At 38.0% G+C, this 19,970-nt stretch overlaps 1 protein-coding gene across 35 annotated transcripts in view; it reads left to right on the top strand.

Moving 5' to 3' along the window:
• The window catches only part of KCNMA1 (potassium calcium-activated channel subfamily M alpha 1), a 733,580-nt gene that overhangs the window by 473,509 nt on the left and 240,101 nt on the right, over positions 1-19,970 (top strand). For all 35 annotated transcript variants that reach the window (XM_043596657.1, XM_043596656.1, XM_043596650.1 and 32 more), the window contains one exon: positions 18,074-18,149. In XM_043596657.1, coding sequence (XP_043452592.1) covers positions 18,074-18,149 — 76 coding nt within the window. The remainder of the gene's footprint in view (positions 1-18,073; positions 18,150-19,970) is intronic.

Here is a 19,970-nt window from a genome sequence, read left to right as displayed (position 1 = left end):
CTGATGTCTGGAGAATGGTCCTGGGCAGGGTGGGCTGAAGGAATAAAAGTGAGGCAGGAAGAACAGCTTGGGGCTGTCGGCCAAGCTGGAGGTAACAATGACTTGGCCCATGGTTCTGGCAGCGGAGAAGGAAAAGATGAGTTAGTTCATATATATTTAAGGGATAAAATCAAGAAGACTTGCTTGTTTACACACACACAAAAAATGTGTTCCTTTACTTTCTGCCCCTCCCCATTTCAAATAGAAGACTCTTGAAGCCAGAGCATCACCCCTGCTGCCTTTAGTGTTTCAAACAGTGAGAGACTGGTATAGAGCACTCGTACTGTACATGTTACGGCATGAATGAATGAATGAATGAATGAATGAATAGGTGACAATCCCAGTTGCATCTCAACTGATGTTTCGTATCTGTCACACAGGAAGCGGTACTGGGATGAGTTGGGGAACAAAACAGCCCAAACAATTACCCAGGGAAAAGGTTTGAAAAGGTCAGACAAGCAGGCACTGTTTGTAAAAGCTCTGACTGGAGGAACAAAAGCCCAGGGGCATTTGAGAGCAAGAAAGACAGTCCTCTCCCTCCAGCTCAAAAGGAGAGGCTCCCGTTCACTTTGTGCTGGGGCTGAGAAGCACGTGAGGTGAGCATGGGAGGTGGGTCCTGGTGACAGCAGTTGGGTGACTACGCTGGAGAAGGGGAGCACCTTGGAGAAGCCTCCCTGTGCTTGTATCTGCACCCCCCCCCCCCCCCCCCCGTTACCCTGAGAACTCCTGGCCTCAGTTTGAGCTCACTGGCTGCAAGGCCAGATGACTATGACCTTGTCAGACACCACAAAAATAATTGCTCTTCAGGATTTACGTGGGGGTGGAGGGATTGGAAAGGACAGAGGTTTATTTGAACCTTTCAGCTTTTTGGATTTAAAGATTAAGGAGTTAAAGGGAATGGAGAATAGCAAATTGGAAAACCCTGGCAGGCTTTCCGCCACAGGCTGGGATGTGGTTGCTTTTGTGTTTTCTCAGTCTTCTGCTCAATTGGGAGCTTGTTTCTGCCCCAGGGCAGTGGGAACCCTGAATGGTGAATGACTGATCATTTGCCTCCACATCCCTTAATGTCTGTCAGAATAATAATGCTGCTTCCCTCTGAGAAAGAGTTCCTAATCACTTATCTGGCTAACTGCCCAGTGGGAAATGCCTTGGTACCGGTTGGCAGGATGACCCTAACCTGGTTGTTCAGGCCCCAGGCAATAAGTTTGACCCTCTGAAGGAACAGCAGTGGCCTGGGGTCTACCCTGCCTAGAGCTGCTGGCTTCAGGGTCCTGACATTTTGACAGGGACACAGGGCTCAGAGCCAGAGGACCTGTGCTCAGTCAGTCTTGACTTGCCGTCAACTTTATAACAGCAACAAAAAATTATGAATAAAAAGAGAAATTTATATATATATGTTACAGAAAATTTTTAAAAACTTGAGGAAATTAAAGAAATTCAAAACCCTGCCTCTGTAACACAACCACTGTCACCATTTTATGCTTTTCTTCTAGTTCTTATTTTTCATATAGCTATAGTTTTTAGATTGATTGATTGATTGATTGATTGATTTTGAGAGACAGAGAGATTGGAGGAGGGGCAGAGAGAGAGAGGGAGAGAGAGAGAGACGATCCCAGGCAGGCTCTGCTCTCAACGCGGAGGCCGATGTAGGACTCAAACTCATGAACCATGAGATCATGACCTCAGCCAAAACCAAGAGTCAGACACTTAACTGACTTAGCCACCCAGGCACCCCCTAGTTTTTATGGTTTTATTATAGAGAACATACATGTTATATACTACTTTTTTTTTTTTGAGTTTCCAATTTGCTTTTTTTTTTTCTTTTCTAAATTGTGGTTTAAAAGCACAGAACATAGGGACACCTGGGTACCTCAGTTGGTTAAGCATCTGACTCTTGATCTCAGCTCAGGTCTTGATCTCAGGTTATGAGTTCAAGCCCGTCATTGGGTTCCATACCCAATTTTATGTTTTGTGTGTTTTGTTTTGTTTTGAAACACAATTTTACGTTCTGTGTTGTTTTAAAAAACAATAACATAGAACATAAAATTTTCCATCTTAACCATTTTTTAGTGTACAGTTTAATAGTGTTAAGTATATTGGCATTGTGTGGAATGGATCCCCAGATGTCATCTTGCAAGTCCGAAGCTCTTTACCCAGTAAATAAGTCCTCTTTCCCTCACGCCACAGCCTCTGGTAATCGCCACTCTGCTTCCCACATCCCGCTTCTTTAACTTAACACTGTCTCATAACATACATTTCCTTTGTTATATTATTCTCAAACCTGTGTAATAGCTCATAAAGAAGATGGACTGTATTGAAGAAAACCCATGTTTAGGTATGAAGCTGCTGTCCTATTTTTCTCGTTTAATGAGTAATTTTGCAACGAGCATTTCCTGTAGCATTTTTCCATTTCCGAAATGGAATTAGTTTGATTCATAATGTGGAATAACTTTCTGAAAATTCTGAATCATTGGACAGTTCCACCCTCCAACTATAAAATTATCTCATTTGTAGAGTCATCTCTAGGAGGTGAAACTCAGATGTGCTGCTAGTTAAGTAGAATAAACACAATGTTACTGTATTTTTGGTTAACGTGCATTTCTCTTGTTTCAACCAAGTCTAATCATTTCTAATCGTTGCTTACTACTTATACTTACTCTTATATGATGTGTTTCATTATGATTTTTTGCCTACTTATGAACTAGGGATAAGGTATTTTCCATACATGCTTTTGACATTACAAAAGGTTCATCCTTATATATCATATCCTCATTATATCATATTACATTATTTTTCTTATAGGCTATCATCTTATCTTCAGTACTGTTTTTGACATGTAGAATTTTGATAATTTTATGGTGGCTGATCTGATATTTAAGAGTTTTTATGATTCCTTTCATATCTGAGTTTAGAAATTCTTCCTCTCTGCAGAGAGCTAATAGATACATAATTATATTTTCTTTAGCTTTTCTATGCCTTGTCATTTATATTTCATTTTTAATTTATCTCAAATTAGTTTCAATTCTGGTATGAGATGGCTGTTTATATTGACCATTGCTGTTAACCAATTGTTCCATCATTTATAATGCTCATGTCCTTTTAATTTGTGATAACTCCCTTTTCATATATTCAGTGCTTCTCTCTATAAGACGGTCTATTTTGCCTATCTTTTTGTGATTTTCTTATTCTATTGCTTTGGGGTAATTGGCCCCTATGATTTCTGCATTTGGGAATTTGGTGAAGTTTCTTTGTGGCCTAATGCATGGTCAGTTTTTGTGACTATTCAATAGTTGTTATTAAAGAATGTGTATTCCTAGATTAGTGAGTAGTATATATGTCTGTCCATCCATTCTGATAAACTTATACAAATATATCCCAAGGAATTAAATGTTATGCATATATTCTTTATTTGTGCTTATTTTTTGGCTAGTTTCTGGAAAAGGAACATTAGCATCTCCCATTGTGATGTGGCATTGTCAACTTTTTTTTGTTTGATGTATTCTTATCAGATTTTGTGTCCTGCATCTCAAAGTTATATTCTTAGGTGTGTAAAATTTCTTCATTGCTACACATTCTTTTTTTTTTTTTTTTTAATTTTTTTTTCAACGTTTTTTTATTTATTTTTGGGACAGAGAGAAACAGAGCATGAACGGGGGAGGGGCAGAGAGAGAGGGAGACACAGCATCGGAAACAGGCTCCAGGCTCCGAGCCATCAGCCCAGAGCCCGATGCGGGGCTCGAACTCACGGACCGCGAGATCGTGACCTGGCTGAAGTCGGACGCTTAACCGACTGCGCCACCCAGGCGCCCCATTGCTACACATTCTTGGTGCATGTTCCTTTTATCAATATGAGGTATTACTCTTTACTTCTCTCATAATTTTTCACAGCAGTTGCCACTTTAGTTGATATCATTGTCACTTTGTTTCCCCCTTTTTTGTCAACATTTGTCTGATATCTATTTTTCAGCTTTTAATTTCTAACTTTTCTTTGTGTTTTGTTTTTGGTGTCTTTCTTACACACAGCATGCCTCTGGAATGTGTTAGTGATGGTTTTCTACTACCTGAGAGTCATTGTATTTTAATAGGTGAACTTAACTTACTTAGTTCTATTGTGATGACTAATATATTTTTGGGCTGTTTTTGCTGTTACAATAGTATTTTCTAATTAATATGCTTTTCTTTGGTTTCTTTTTTCACAACTGTTTTCCTTTAGTTGGATTGGTCTTTTTTTTGTTCTTTTTCCCCTCCTAAGATTTTGAATTTTTAATTCCAAATATATTCTTAAGTTTTTTTTCTAATTTTTTTAATGCTTATTTATTTTTCTGAGAGAGAGAATGCGTGCACACACAAGTGGGTGAGGGGCAGGAAGAGCCGGGGACAGAGGATCTAAGGAGGGCTCTGCTCTGACAGCAGAAAGCATGATGCAGGACTTTTGACTCGTGAACCCCTGAGATCATGACCTAAGCCGAATTCGGACACTCAACTGACTGAGCCACACGAGAGCCCCTATTTAAGTTTTTGATACACATACTTAAACATAATTTTTCTATTAAAATGTATAATTAATAGTATCTTCCCCTCGGGGCACCTGGCTGGCTCAATCAGAAGAGTTATGTATCTCTTAATCTAGGGGTCATGAGTTTGAGCCCCACATTGGGTGTAGAGATTACTTATAATAAATACACTTAAAAAATAGTATTTTCTCCTCAAGCAGGACGGGAGCTTTAGCACACCTTTCTTACCTCCACTGCTGTCCCATCTCCATATCTCTATCTTACATACAGTATCATCTAGAGATTTTAATTTTGGGGTCGTTGCTATTATTTATTATGTCTTGTAATATTCAGCCAACACATAAACCAATCAGTTACTTTTAATTCTTTTCCTACATTGGTTCTTGTATCTCACTTCTTTCGGATTTATTTTTCTTGAAGCTGGCTAAGTATATCTTTCTTGGTTCCAAATGATTTCTCCCGAGAATTATGAAGATATCCTTCCTTTGTTTCCTTTCACCCAGTGTGGCTAGGGGAACTGTGACAATAAGTTTATTTTCACTGCTTTGAGGGGCTTAGATCTTTACACTGATGTTCTGAAATGCCACCATGATATGCCTAGATTTGGACCTTTGACAATGCAACCTGCTGGATACTTAACAGACCTTTCCAATCTGAGGATACAGGTCATTCTTCTGGCCAGGGAAACTTGATTCTAATATTATTTGAGTTTTTCCTGCTTCCAGTTGCCTTTATTTTCTCCTTTTGGAAATTCCACTACATAAATGTTAAAAATGCTGTACTTGTTTTCCATGCCTTGACTTTTCCTTTGTATTTTTTATCCTTTTGAAGGAAGAGATCTCTATTTGATAGTTCAGCCCTCCGTATTGTATGTAGCTATGTCCACTCTTCTGTTTTGTTGACTTTTTAATGCTTTGATATTCAAATTTTAATTTCTCAGCTATCTACTTGACTTCGTAGTGTTGACATATTTTGTTACAACTCTTTATGGTTTTCAATTAAATTTTTTCTGAAGCTGTTGCTTTCATGTTGTATTCTCAAATGTCAGTTTGCTAGAATATGCATTTTTCTTAAAAAAATTTTTTTTTACTATTTATTGGTTTTTGAGAGAGAGACAGAGACAGAGTGCAAGCAAGGGAGGGGCAGAGAGAGAGAGAGAGATACAGAATCTGAAGCAGGCTCCAGGCTTCAGCTGTCAGCACAGAGCCCAATGTGGGGCTCAAACCCACAAACCCTGAGATCATGACCTGAGCCAAAGTTGGACGTTCAACTGACTAAGCCACCCAGGCACCCCTAGAATATGTATTTTTTTCAAAGGAAACTTGATTTTCCTCGAAATGACTTTCTCAATTCTGTGTTCCTCTTTGGATTTGAGATGTGTGCTGTGAGTGCTGTCTTTGCCTCTGGCAACTTGTCCAGTGAATGCTGGGCTGTGCGGTGCTGCCTTCCGCTCTAGTAGCTGTTCTTACAGCTGTGGTGGCAATTTCTTTCTAGGACTTACCTGTTCACTCAGTATTGCTTAGCAACTAAAATGCCCACACTTATTGCTGTGTCCTGGCTGCTCCCATTTGGTGCCCCCCTCAGTCAGTGTCACTGTCCCAGCCTCCTCCTTCCCAGTGTCAGTCACCCCATTTCATTTTTTGGACAGTTGTTTTCTTCTTTACTAAAATCTCCCCATCTGCCACCTCCTCCAACCTCAGTCTTTGTGGAATTCCTCATTGAAATTTGTTGACAAAGGACATTTCATATATTCTTTTATCATTATGGTTATATATATATATATATATATATATATATATATATATATATACATATATATACACACACACACAGTTATTAATATATATGTTAATATATAGAGACATATAACAAATGTATTCAATATATATACATATACGTATACATATATATGTATATGGTTGTTCTATGTGTTATACAAATGTGAAATTAGGTTTCTTAGTTCTGTTGAGTTAATTTCCAACCAAGTATCCACTTTTCACCTGCCAACATTTTGTGCTTTTCTCTTATGTGCTATAGTCTCTCTTCCCTTCTTTTTGTCCTTGGGGATTTTACCATTTTCCCCCACTAGTATTACTTTAGTGAGGTTTTGAGAGGGGGCAGAGATAAAGCATTGTTTTCAACCTGCTAAATTTAACTACAATGCTTTGGAGTATTATTTGATCCACTGATGAATTATATATATTGGTATTTTATGTAGAATGCAGCATCTCTAACATTCGTGAGATTATTTTATTTTTGTGTTTTGAAAAGTCAGTTTTTCATAGCAGGTTGATGTTTATTTTCTTAGTAGCTTTCTATCTTTTTTGTATTATGGGATAGTTTAGAATTTCAATAAAAAATGTTTTAAAGAATTTAATGATAAATTATATGGTTGCAAAGCCTTTGAGAGGAAGGTATTAGTACATTTTCCTATTTACATACCAGCTACAATTCTGCAATGACTTATTTCCCCATTTGGTCATATCAACTTTCAAGGTTTACATTTTGGAGAAGTCATCCCCTATTACTGAGGTTTTCAGTTTTATTAGTATATAACTGTACATGAATTGTTTTTTCTATTTGCTTCTCTATTGGATGAGCCAGTCATTTATTTTATCCTTTGTTTGACTGTTGTTATTGTTTGTCCCCATAAATTTTTTTTATCACTTTTAATCTTTATTGGTTTTCTGAGTATTCAGTTATAAACACTAAAATAGAAATCATCTACCTCCTAATGTTGTTAAGACTACTTTTTTGCTAAGATCTTAAGCTGAATGTATTTTTTATAGGTAGTGTCTTATTATACTATTGATTTCTTCTAAGTTATAGTTAGCAAGTATGCTCTTTAAAATTAAGTAGCAAGGCAGCATGCTTAGTGGGTATATTAGTGGTTTTAGGTTACTCAAGTGATTACTCAGGTAAGGGGAAATTTGCTAACTATTTGAGAACAAAAATAAAGTTTGGTTCCTTTGGTACACTATTAACCAAAATAAATAAATACATCAAGATAGAGTAACAAGGTTAAAAGAAAAAAAAAGATATTCTCAACCAGTGGTTCCCAAACTTGGTTGTACTTTAGAATCATCTGGGGAGTTTAAAAAATTCTGACACCTAGGTTGTACCCCAGGCCAATTAAATCTGAGTATCTGGGAGGGGGAGGCAGGTATCAGTATTGTTTTAAAATCCCTGGAGTGATTGCATTAGCAGCAAAGTCTGGGAATTACTGCGTTCCAGCCTTGATTTCTCAAAGTGTGGTCTCTGACCAAGAGTATCTGCATCATTTTAGATCTGGTTAGATATGTAGAGTATCAGGCCCCATCTCAGACCCACTGAATCAGAATCTGAATGTTAATAAATCCTAGGCAGTTCCTGTGAATGTGGAATTTGATAGTAGGTCTCTAATGCAGGTGTAGCAAACTAGGGCCCTTGGGCTATTATTTGAGTAAAACTTTATTGGAATATGGCCACGCCCATTCATTTACATATATTTACAGCAGAGTGGGAGTTGTGAGAGAACCTAAAATAATTGCTATCTGCCCATTTACAGAAAAAGTTTGCAATGCTTCTCAACCTTGACAGCTCCTTAGAATCATCTCAGAGCTTAAGACTCCCTCTGCCTGGCTGTACCAAGGCCCATAAAGTCAGAATGGACACAGGTATCAGTAATTCTTAAAGCTTCCCAGGTGTTTGAAATGTGCAGCCAAGGTTCAGAACCACTGCCCTAAAAGTATGAAGAGGAAAGGTGGATGCATTTAAAAAGTCTGTTTTTATGTTGGAGGTGGCCATTGCCGAATATTAAAAGAAAGAAACAATGATGAAAGATTGATGTATTTGACCATATAACAAATTTAGAATTTGAAAAGAAAGAAAACAAAATTTTAGACTTAGAAAAAACCTTAAGCAAAATTAAAACAAGAATGACGAACTGTGGGAGATACTAAAGAACAAAATGTCCTCAGTATAACAAAGCCCAAATTTATTTATAAGATGAAGACACAGGTCATGTGGCAAAGGCCACTATAAAGCACTTTAAAGAAAAAATACAATGACTGATAAGTATGTGAAAAATAATGAACTTCATTTGTTGACATAGAAAAGAAAACTAAAATAGTGATAAACTCCTATCTGGGGCCCTTCAAATTCAGAGGCTTAGTTTCCCTTCTTCCCTCCCTTCTTTTCTTTATCAGGGTATCAATCTGGTGGGGTTGTGGGCAGATGACCATTTACATAGTGGTGGCACATTGTTAGCAGACTCTGGCAAGAGGATCTCCATGTTGAAAGTGCTTACTTGAGTACTGATGTTTGCAGTTGGAACTGACTGGCTGAAGTCTGTGCCGGGGCAGTGTTTCCAAGCTTAGGCTTTGTGCAGGTACACAAGTTTGGGTTGAGACTTGGCTCCATTGCTTACAAATTGTGGTGGACACACTGCCCAGTCTGTTTATTTTTAGCTATTTTCTTCTGTTGTATGTGTAAACAATAATTAAGGATTTTGGCATAAAAGAAGTGATCGAGAATAGTAGACGACTGGGGCATCTGGGTGGCTCAGTCAGTTAAGTATCTGCTCTTAACTTTGGCTCAGGTCATGATCTTACCGTTCATGAGTTCGAGGTTCATATGATGAAATTACCATTTATTGAGTACCACCAACGTGCCTGCATGTATTATCAGAATACTTATTCTTCTGGTATACAATCTCCAGGGTATTTTTTAAAAATTGAAGTATAGTTGAGATATAATTTCAGGTGTACAACATAGTGATTTTACAATTATATACATCCTGAAATGCTCGCCATGGTAAGTGTAGTTACTATCTGTCATCATACAAAGTTATTACACTGTACTCTTCAGCCCTGTGACTTGTTTTATAACTTAATCTACCTCACCTATTTCTCTGATCCCCTCCCCAGCTTCTCCTTTGGCATTTGCCAGTTTCTTCTCTGTATTTATGAGTCCATTTTTGTTCGTTCATTTGCTTTGTTTTTAGGTTCTGTGCATAAGTGAGATTATGTGGTATTTGTCTTTTTCTGTCTGATTTATTTCACTTAGCATTGTACTCTTTCCTTCCATGCATGTTGTCACGAATGGCAAGATTTCATTCTTTTTGATGGCTGAGTAATCCATTGTGTGTGTGTGTGTGTGTGTGTGTGCGCGTGCACACACGCGTGCACGCACATATGTGTGTATATATACATCTTCTTTATCAATGGATATATAGGTTGCTTCCATATCTTGGCTATTGTAAATAATCCTGCAGTAAACATAGGGGTAAATATATCTTTTCAAGTTAGCGTTTTCATCTTCTTTGTGTAAATACTCAGAAATGGAATTACTGGATCATATTGCATTTCTGTTTTTGAGGAAACTCCATACTGTTTTCCACAGTAGCTACACCATTTTACATTCCCACCAACAATGCATGAGGGTTTCCTTTTCTCCACATCCCTTGTTAATACTTGTTATTTCTTCTATTTTTAATTCTAGCCATTCTGACAGGTGTGAGGTGATATCTCATTGTGTTTTTGATTTTCATTTTCTTGTGATCAGTGATGTTGAGCATCTTCTCATATGTCTGTTGGCCATCTATATGTCTTCTTTGGAAAAATATCTCTTTAGGTCCTCTGCTCATTTTTGAGTCAGATTACTTTTCTTTGTATTGAGTGATATGAGTTCTTTATATATTTTGGATATCAGCCCCTTTTAGATGTGTCATTTGCAAATATCTTCTCCCTTTCAGTAGGTTGGTTTTTTGTTTTGTTGGTGTTTTTGTTTGTTTTGTTTCACTAGTCCCAAATGTTTATTTTTTCTTTTGTTTCCCTTGTCTGAGGAGACATATCCAGAATAATATTGCCAAGATTTATGTCCAAGAGATTACTGTCTACATTTTATTCTAGGAGTTTTATGGTTTCAGGTTTCATATTTAGGTATTCAATCAACTTTGAGTTTATTTTTGTGTACGGTATAAGAAAGTGGTCCAGTTTTATGCCTCTGCATGTAGCTATCCCAGCATGTAATTTTCCCAGCACCATTTATTGAAGAGACTGCCTTTTCCCCATTGTATATTCTTATCTCCTTTGTTGTAGATTAATTAACCATAGATATGCATGGGTTTATTTCTGGGATCTCTATTCAGTTTCATTGATCTATGTGTCTGTTTTTGTGCTGGCATCATACTGTTTTTATTACTGTAACTTTGTGGTATATCTTGAAATCTGGGATTGTGGTATCTCCAGCTTTGTTCTTTTTTCTCAAGATTGCTTTAGCTACTTGGGGTCTCTTGTGGTTCCATACAAATTTTAGAATGATTTGTTCTAGTTCTGTGAAAAATACTATTGGCATTTGATAAGGATTGTATTGAATCTGTAAATTGCTTTGGGTAGTATGGGCATTTTAACAACATTAATTTTTCTGATCTATGAACATGGAATATCTTTCCATTTATTTGTGTTGTTTTCAGTGCCTTTCATCAATGTCTTATAGTTTTCAGAGTAGAGGTTTTTCACCTCCTTGATTAATTTTTTTCCTATTGTTTCCTATTTTTCCTATTGTTTCCTATTGTTCCTATTGTTTCCTATTCTTTTTGATGTAATTATAAATGAGATTGTTTTATTAATTTCTCTTTCTGCTATTTCATTAGTAGTGTATAGAAACACATCAGATTTCTGTATATTTATTTTGTATCCTGTAACTTTACTGAATTCATTTATCAGTTCTAATAGATTTTTAGTGAAGTCTTTAGGATCTTCCATGTAAAATATTATGTCATCTGCAAGTAGTACAGTTTTACCTCCTCCTTACGAACTTGGATGACTTTTTATTTCTTGCCTGATTGCTATGGCTAGGACTTCCAGTACTAGGTTAAATAAAAGTGATGAGAGTAGACATCCTTTCTTTTTCCTGATTTTAGGGGAAAAACTTTCAGCTTTTGACCATTGAGTATCATGTTAGCTGTGGGTTTGTCATATATAGCCTTTATTATGATGAGGCATTTCCCTTTCTGCCCACTTTGTGGAGAACTTTTATCATGAATGGATGTTGATTTTTTTTTAAAAAAATGCTTTTCCTGCATCTATTGAAATGATCATACCATTTTTGTCATCCCTTTTGTTAATGTGCTGTATCATGTTGATTGATTTGTGGATATTGAATCATCCTTGCAATAAATTCCACTTGATCATGGTAAATGATCATTTTTGTATGGTTTGCTAATATTTTTGAGGACTTTCGCATCTAGGTTCATTTTGGATATTGGTATGTTTTTGCCTTGTTGAGACTGCTTGTGCCAAGGGACACTGGTACATAATTTTCTTTTCTGTTATAGTGTCTTTGTTTGGTTTTGGTATCACAGTAATGCTGGCCTCATAGAATGAATTTGGAAGCATTATTTTCTATTTTTTGGAATAGTTTGAGAAGGACAGGTATTAACTATTCTTTCAAAGTTTGGTAAAATTCACCTGTGAAGCCATCTGGTCCTAGACTTTTGTTCATTGGGAGTTTTTTGATAACTGATTAAATTTTGTTCTAGTAATCAGTCTATTCCAATTTTCTATTTCTTTCCTATTTAGTCTTAGAAGACTTTTGTTTCTAGGGACTTATCTATTTCTTTTAGGTTGTCCAATTTATTGGCATATAATTTTTCATAGTAATATCTTGTAATTCTTTGTATTTCTGCAATATTAGTTTGAAACTATGCTTTACTTTTTTAAAGTTTATTTATTTCTTTTAGTAATCTCTATACCCAATGGGGGGATTCAAACTTATGACCTCAAGATTAAGAGTTTCATGCTCTTCTGACTGAGCCAGACAGGTGTCCTTCCTCTTCTTCATTTTTTATTTTATTTATTTGACTTCTCTCTCTCTCTCTCTCTCTCTCTCTGAGTCTGACTAGTTTATCAATTTTGTATATCTTTTCAAAACACTGGCTCCTAAGTTTCATTGATTTTTTTTCTATCTTTCTACTTAGTCTCTTTTTTTTTGTTTGTTTCCACTCTGATCTTTATTATTTTTTTCCTTCTAATTTTGGACTTTAAGGTCAGATTGTTTATTTGAGATTTTTCTTGTTTTTGAGATAGGCCTGTATTACTATATACTTCCTTCTTAGAACTGCTTTTGCTGGATCCCAAAGATGTTGAACCTTTGTATCTTCAGGGTATGATCTGAGAGATAAAGGTAATAAGACTGGGTGGAGAACTCCAGCTCTAGTACGGTTGCAACAGAGCCAATGCCACATAGAGCTCTGCAGCTGGATGGCTCCTTAGGGTTATCCCAAATGGGGCAGGGCAGCGAATTTTTGTCCCCACACTTACTGCTCATTGGGGGCCTCCCATGGCAAGGATATAACCTTAGGTGAAGCCACTTCAGGAGTCAGGGGAGAATAAAGACCTCTGTGATTCACAACACCCACTACAGCTCATGTGTGTTATTCATTTAATATAGTCTCAGATATGATATGATAGTGTTTTATTTAGGATTCTTGTAGTTAGTCATTATGTGATGAGTTTGCCTTTTTTTCCCCCAATGTGTGGAGTACCTGTGTCCAGGTAATTCCAGCTTTCTAAACCAATACAGAGCGCAGGAAAAGAAAGAACAATCCATTTTAGGGGCTCCTGGGTGGCTCAGTCAGTTGAATGTCTGACTCCTGATTTAGGCTCAGGTCATGTTCTCACAGTTCATAAGTTTGAGCCCCATATCAGACTCTGTGCCAACAGTGCAGAGCCTGGTTGGGATTCTCTCTCTCCCTCTCTCTCTGCCCTCCCCTGTTCTTTCTCTCTCTCCAAATAAATAAACTTTAAAAATTTTTTAAAAAGCCAATCCATTTTAATTAGTTGACTATATAGTATAGAGAAGTTTGCTATTTCTTAATATTTAAAGGAACTGACTTGAACTCATCTGGATCTTTGTGGGGGGATAATTCATGTTTTTCGGTACACACACATTTGCTTCTTTCCAACTGTTAGAGTCATTTTATATTTTCCTAGAATATCATTTTATTCCAGAGATTTTCAGTCATAGGAAACACGTAGTAAGAATACAGTATCATGAAGCAAAGAAGACAAATGGTTTGCCATTTAGGCATTACCCATCCCACCTGTCCCTTTTCTTGGCCTCTTGTATGTAATTTGAGTTGCTGTCTGTACCTCTGTAGGATCTCTCTGGGTGCAGCAGAGTGGCCACTGGTTAAGAGCTTTTCCTGTATTAGGCTGCTTTACATTTCCTAAGGGTGTCAGCCCTTAGCTCATCAGGTAAGCCCTCAGTGCTCATGACTCTTTTCTTCAGGAAGCTGGGTACATACTCCTGAATGCAGAGTATATACTCTGGAGCTGTCTGCTCATTCTTTCTCAAAAGTCTGATTCATTTATTCAGTTCAACTGAGTATTTATTGAGCTCCCACCTTGTGCCAGGTACTAATTTACATCTATGAAATAAAGCCACGAGCAAAGCAGACAGCAGTTCCTCCCTTCATTGAGCTGATGCTATACATAGGGAGTCAGAAAGTAAATGACATAAGCAAGTAAGACACTAGCGCTTCTTCGTGCTGAGGAGAGAAGGAAAGTGGGCATGAAGAATGAGTTAGGGGGATGGAGAAGGAGGGGGCTTGCATTTGGGGTAGAATAGCAGGGGCAGGTCTTGCTAGACGGCTGCATTAAGGAAACACCTCCAGGAGGTGGGGGAGTAAATCCCGTGGCCACGTGGGGAAGAGCCCTCCAGACAGAGAGAAGCGTGTCCAGGAAGGACCCATGCACAGGAGCTTGCCTGTACTGGCGGGGATGATCACTGAGGAGGGCAGCCAGGTTGAAGGGAGAGTAATGTCAGGAGTGGGGGAGGACATCAGATCCAGAAGGAAACGGGTTGCCTTTGCTTTAGGCTCTTCAAGGACTTTGACTTTTACTCTGTGTGAAATGCGGATATTGGAGGATTTTGAGCAGAGAAATGGTGTGATCTGTTTTACTTTTTAACAGGTTCATTCTGGCTGCTATGCTGAGAATAGGCCCCCAGGGTCCAGGGCAGAAAGTAGTTAGGGAACTGAAGGGTATGTCCTTCAAACCACTATTTCTTCAGACAATTTGGCTTGACCTAAAGATAAAATGTAGACTGATTTTTTTTTTTAATCCACATAGAACTTTGTTTGTTCATTTGCATTAGTGAAAGCCAATGCCATGGAAATGACCAGCATGAGGCAGTCAAATAAAAGCCCACTGTTGTTCAGCCCGTTCTTGTATTACCTACGGTCGTCGCTTTTTCAGGGAGACAGTTTGAGACAGTTCTCTCCTGTCTCCATCCTGGAAAACCTGTTTTCCTAAGAACCAGCTTGCTTTTCTCTTCTGGACATCATTAATCTTCTGATGTTGCATTCCTTACTTTGTTGACAAAGTGCTCAGAGCTAGATCTACAGTTTGCTTCTAGCAAGAGCCTAGGACCTTTGGCTGCTGAATTCACTGGTTTTCCTACCCTTGTTTTCATACAGCTCCATTAAAAGGGAAGCTTTTATTCTATTATTATATTTTTGTGAGTCCCTTTAAAATGTGGCAAGCTACAGACAAGTAATATAGGATACAAATAGCATCACCTACAGTAGAAAGAAAGAAATCCAGTTCAAAGCTTGGGTCATATGTATCCTATTTTTGTTTTCATAAGCGTAATATATATATATATATATATATATATATATATACACATATATATATACATGTATATATATATATATATATATATATATATATATATATATATACTCAAACATGCACACACAAGCTTTTCAGGATGAAACCATTAGCAGCTAATAATTACTAAAACATCATTATTTCCTGACTGGTTTCTGTGCTACTGGGTTTTTTTCTACCTCAAGTTTCTAAATTTGGTTTTTCATCTCCCACAAGTGCATGCCAGTGGTGCTGGACTAAGACCAGCCATCCAGGTTGGGCTGGATGCTTAGGACCAACAGTAGAGTTTGTTAAAAATACACCTTCCAGGGGTGCCTGGGTGACTCAGTTGGTTCAGTGTCCAACTTCGGCTCAAGTCATGATCTCACAGTTTGTGAGTTCGAGCCCCACGTTGGGCTCTGTGCTGACAGCTCAGAGCCTGGAGCCTGCTTCGGATTCTATCTGCCTCTCTCTCTGTCCCTGACCCGCTTGCACTCTGTTTCTCTCTCTCTCTCTCTCAAATATAAATAAACATTAAAAATTTTTTTAAACTACACCTTCCAGACTCTGCTACTCACTCCAATTTAATAAGGCTTGCTAACTTTGAAAATATTTTGCACAAACAATGTATTTTCTGGGATCCTGGATTTTTAAAATTTTTTTTAATTATTTATTTTTGAGAGAGACCGAGTGTGAGCAGGGGAGAGGCTGAGACAGAGGGAGACACAGAATCTGAAGTAGGCTTCAGGCTGTGAGCTGCCAGCACAGAGTCTGAGGCGGGACTTGAATTCATGAATCGCGAGATCATGACCTGAGCTGAAGTTGGACGCTTAATCAACTGAGCCACCCAGGGACCCCTGAGATCCTGGATTCTTTAAGACATTTTTTGTTGTCTTTATTGTTGAACAAGTGCTAGACTGTGCATAAAAGTCTTGGATCATATTCTTCTCATCTTCAAGTTCTGAGTGTTGCCCCATTGTCATTTATACTGACTGTTACATCTTGTGGTCTTAGTGGCATTAATGGTGACCCTCTCCCCACCCTGACACTTTGTTTTTTAATTTATTTTAATACTTGAAACTTGAAGAAAAGAAAAGGCAGATACTTCTCAGCATGGGTTTCTAAGAGCTGGTCATTCATTTTGCCTTTTAATCTCAAATCCTTTTTTCTTTTCTAGAAAGTTCTTTTCTGTTATGTCTCGGCCATTACTTATGAACTACAGGTTGTTTGTACTTCCCTTCAGAACATGTTTTATTCATAGGTTGGATTTCTGTGATCTCCCCTCCATTTCCATTTTCTTAAGTTTTATCCTTTTTCTCTGTCTTTTCCTTATGTTCTCTGTGTTCTGGGATTACTTCTTAGTTTTGTCCTCTGCAACCAGTGCAGTGTTCAGCTGTGTTAAGTGAACCTTTCATCAGTTTGGTTAAGACTGTGTTTCAGCTCCTGGGCCTTCAGTTCATCAATATCCCTTCTCATCTCTGTGCTTTTTGGTTTAATAAGAGTAATATAAATATCATTTGGCATAGAAGGCCAATGTCTTTTGAGAAAATCTTCTGTTCATGAAGGTAAATCCTTTTTAGATGAGAAATTTCCCTTTTGAGCCATTATCCTTTTCTCCCTCTTGTGCAGTGGGATTTTTTTCCCTCCTGGGCTTTGTGTTAGTTTTTCCTTGGTACCTAATGCTTGAACAAGGCAAAATCTACCTGGGCCAGATGTGGAGCTATATGGGGAGGGGGGGGACTTCCTGTCTGTCTCCTTTCCTTGATTCATTCCAGTGAATCCCTGGAGCTTCTTCCCACCAGTTCCTGCCTTATGTATGGAGGCAGGATAAAGTCTCACCCACCGGCTTAGAGCAGCCTGTCAATAATTTAGCCCACTCTCTGCTTAGCACTGCTCTTGGCACGTGGGGCTGCTTGACAAAAGGCTTTCAGAAAATCTGTCGAAGAAAACCCCCTTAGCAAAGGGTGTGATATTGAAAATATCTTGAAGCTGTGATAATCAGTATTTTGTATGTAATTCTCTTATATGATGACCAAGCATGTAAGCAATTCTCTTACATGAAGCCCTTTGAGTGACTCAGATTGTTTTTAACTCGTGAATTGGATCTTAATAGAAATATATTTTACCCTGGTCTATTAAAACAACAATAATTCGTGTTTTCTTTAATCCTTGATTGTATTTTCCTTTCAGGTATTCATCTCTCTTCTGCTGTCTGGAAATCTACCTCTTTGTTTCCGTTCAGCAGCTCTTCATTACCGATTTAGAAAGGACAAACATTTATCTTGATACTTAGTAAAAGTGGAAATATACACATTTTGGATCCTGAAGTTATGGGGAGTGAGATCTTACTGATGTGATTTTTTTTTTTTTTTGATTGGGAGAAAAATATAGAACCTTCTAGAAAACAGATAATGCTGTGGCCTATACTCTTCATTTTATCAGGACTGAAGATAAAGTTTAAAAAAAAATCCGTCAAAGACATAAGATTATCCGATTTGTTCCTAATCTGCTCCTAGCACAAGGGTTACCCTGTGCTATTCCTGGTATTTTTCAGAGCCAAAAATCCTCTCAGACCAGTAGGTAACTAGAAATAGTGCTTTAAATCCAAGATGGACAAAAGAGAGGCCTCATTAAACTGGGCTCTCCCCACCAGACCTTCCTCTACAGGGGCTCAAAACAGGCCTCCTTTAATGAGAAAGTTTACCAGCTGAGATTAAAGTCAAGAATCAGAATGAAGGACCATGTCCAAGGTACCGGTTGGTTTAATCTCCTGCAAAAACTTCATATCCCTTCAACCCTGGCAGCTGTAGATCAAACGGCAGAGTGTGAACATTAAAACCATGCGGTGAGAATAATGTGTCTCTATTTCATTTCTCTTTCCAGGTTTGAGATTTTTAAGAGCTCTCAGACTGATACAGTTTTCAGAAATTTTGCAGTTTCTGAATATCCTTAAAACAAGGTAAGATGTTCTTATTCATATTTTTTTCTTCGTTCTGGTTCCCAAGGCCAAATTATAAATAGCAGGTGTTTTTGTTCATCACTATAAAGTTAGAGTTCTGTTATTCTCAGAAAAAGTGATCTAACACAGAGATCTGGAGAAAGCCCGGGGTGGGGTTTGAACTGCTCTCTTCTGCAGGGCTGGGAACTGTCTGGTAAGAAGAGAAACAGCCGTGCATGTGGAGAAGTAGATAGTTTTGGGGGGACTGTGTGGGTTGCTTGGAAATCAGGCACAGCATCCTGGAGAGATGGTGCACAGTGGATGAGGGATCGAGCAGCTCATTGATTGGGAAGTCCTTGCTCCTAGGTTCTGAATCGCCCCTTTATTACATCACTAAATAAGAAATTGAACCTAAACCCAAAAGCAATGGAAGCAGTGCTCTTGGAGAGGCAATCACAAACCTCATATGGCAAACAGAAAATCATTTCATTTCAAAGTACATTTTAGATGTTCACTTTCTTGCCAGCGTAGTCCCTGGGGCTTGCTTTGTGAATTGCCTTTTGGGGAATACCTAAAAACCTTCTGCCGAATGTACTGTGACTGCTTCTGTTAACTGTGTTATGATCTGGAAAACACTACGGGAGCAGGAGGAAAAATCCCCCAGAGATGCCTTTCCTGATGACCTGTGGGTTTGCAGAGCTGGTCTGAGACCAGGCTGCCTTGATGAATAAACTAATAAAAGAGGTTAGACGTACTCTAATGGAGAATAAGTACAGGCCATAAATTTCTCTTATAGGAAATTACACTTTAAGAAGCTCACTCCTAATGTTCCATTTCCTCTTAGGTTGACATGTTTGATAAATGATTAAAAACAGGATGCTTCTGGATTTTGTGATTTATAATTAATATACCTGAATTTGGGGTGGGGGAGGGCCCTTGGATTTGGCATTGTTTTCCCAGTAACTGAGGCTGGGACTCAGCTTCCCAAACCTGTCGTATCCAACAAATGTGATGGGCTGTTGACTTCCCTCTTTGGGGTTAGTGCTTTTTGTTTGTTTATTTTGGTTTGTTTTAATTCTAAATTGGTTTTTCCTTGCTAACTATTCATCTGTGTGCATGTGGGACAAATTCTCTTTGTGTTAGCCAAGTTAAAAAGCAAATGAGCATCTAACGTAATAGAAGCCCTCTATAGTGTGTCCCCCTACTCTGCACCTTCATTACCCTGGGGTCAGAGTTTGTTGATGTTGCACTTAATACTATGTAATATTATTAATATAGAATGAATATTGTTATTCTTCCTATTTCTTCTGAGTGACAGTAACCCTCGTTTCTACCTTTTTATGACTCTTCTGTGCAATGAACTCATATTACTTTTGAAATTAAGATTATCCATAAGCCCGCAATCCTCAATGCTTACCTATGTCATAATTGTTCTGCTATATTTTTTAGGGTAGAATTGGTGCATACCCAGTGCCAAGCACAGGGACTGATTTAAGAGACACTTGTTTTTTTTCTAGTGCGGAATGTGTCATGTGGAGTTAACCACACTCTCTAACATGGTATAGTGCCCCTGGTTCCCTGTTTCATGTTTACATCATAAATTAGGGGGTTTTAACTCTCTGACACCAGTGTTTTAAGAATGTGCCATTACTCCAAGGAATAACATGGCGAGAACTGTGTTCTCATTTTTCTTGCATTCCACATGGATCCTTTTTGGACTTGGGAGAATGTTAAGCCATGTGAATAAAATATCTTTTTCTGGACCTTTATCAAGAGACCCACCGATTTTCTAATCCTTGGAGAAGATTCTTTTCCTTTAGGTGCAGGAAATAGCACTAATGT

The sequence above is a fragment of the Prionailurus bengalensis genome, chromosome D2 (genome assembly GCF_016509475.1).
Source record: "Prionailurus bengalensis isolate Pbe53 chromosome D2, Fcat_Pben_1.1_paternal_pri, whole genome shotgun sequence".
Classification (NCBI taxonomy): Eukaryota; Metazoa; Chordata; class Mammalia; order Carnivora; family Felidae; genus Prionailurus; species Prionailurus bengalensis.
This window is presented reverse-complemented; position numbering and strand designations above follow the sequence as displayed.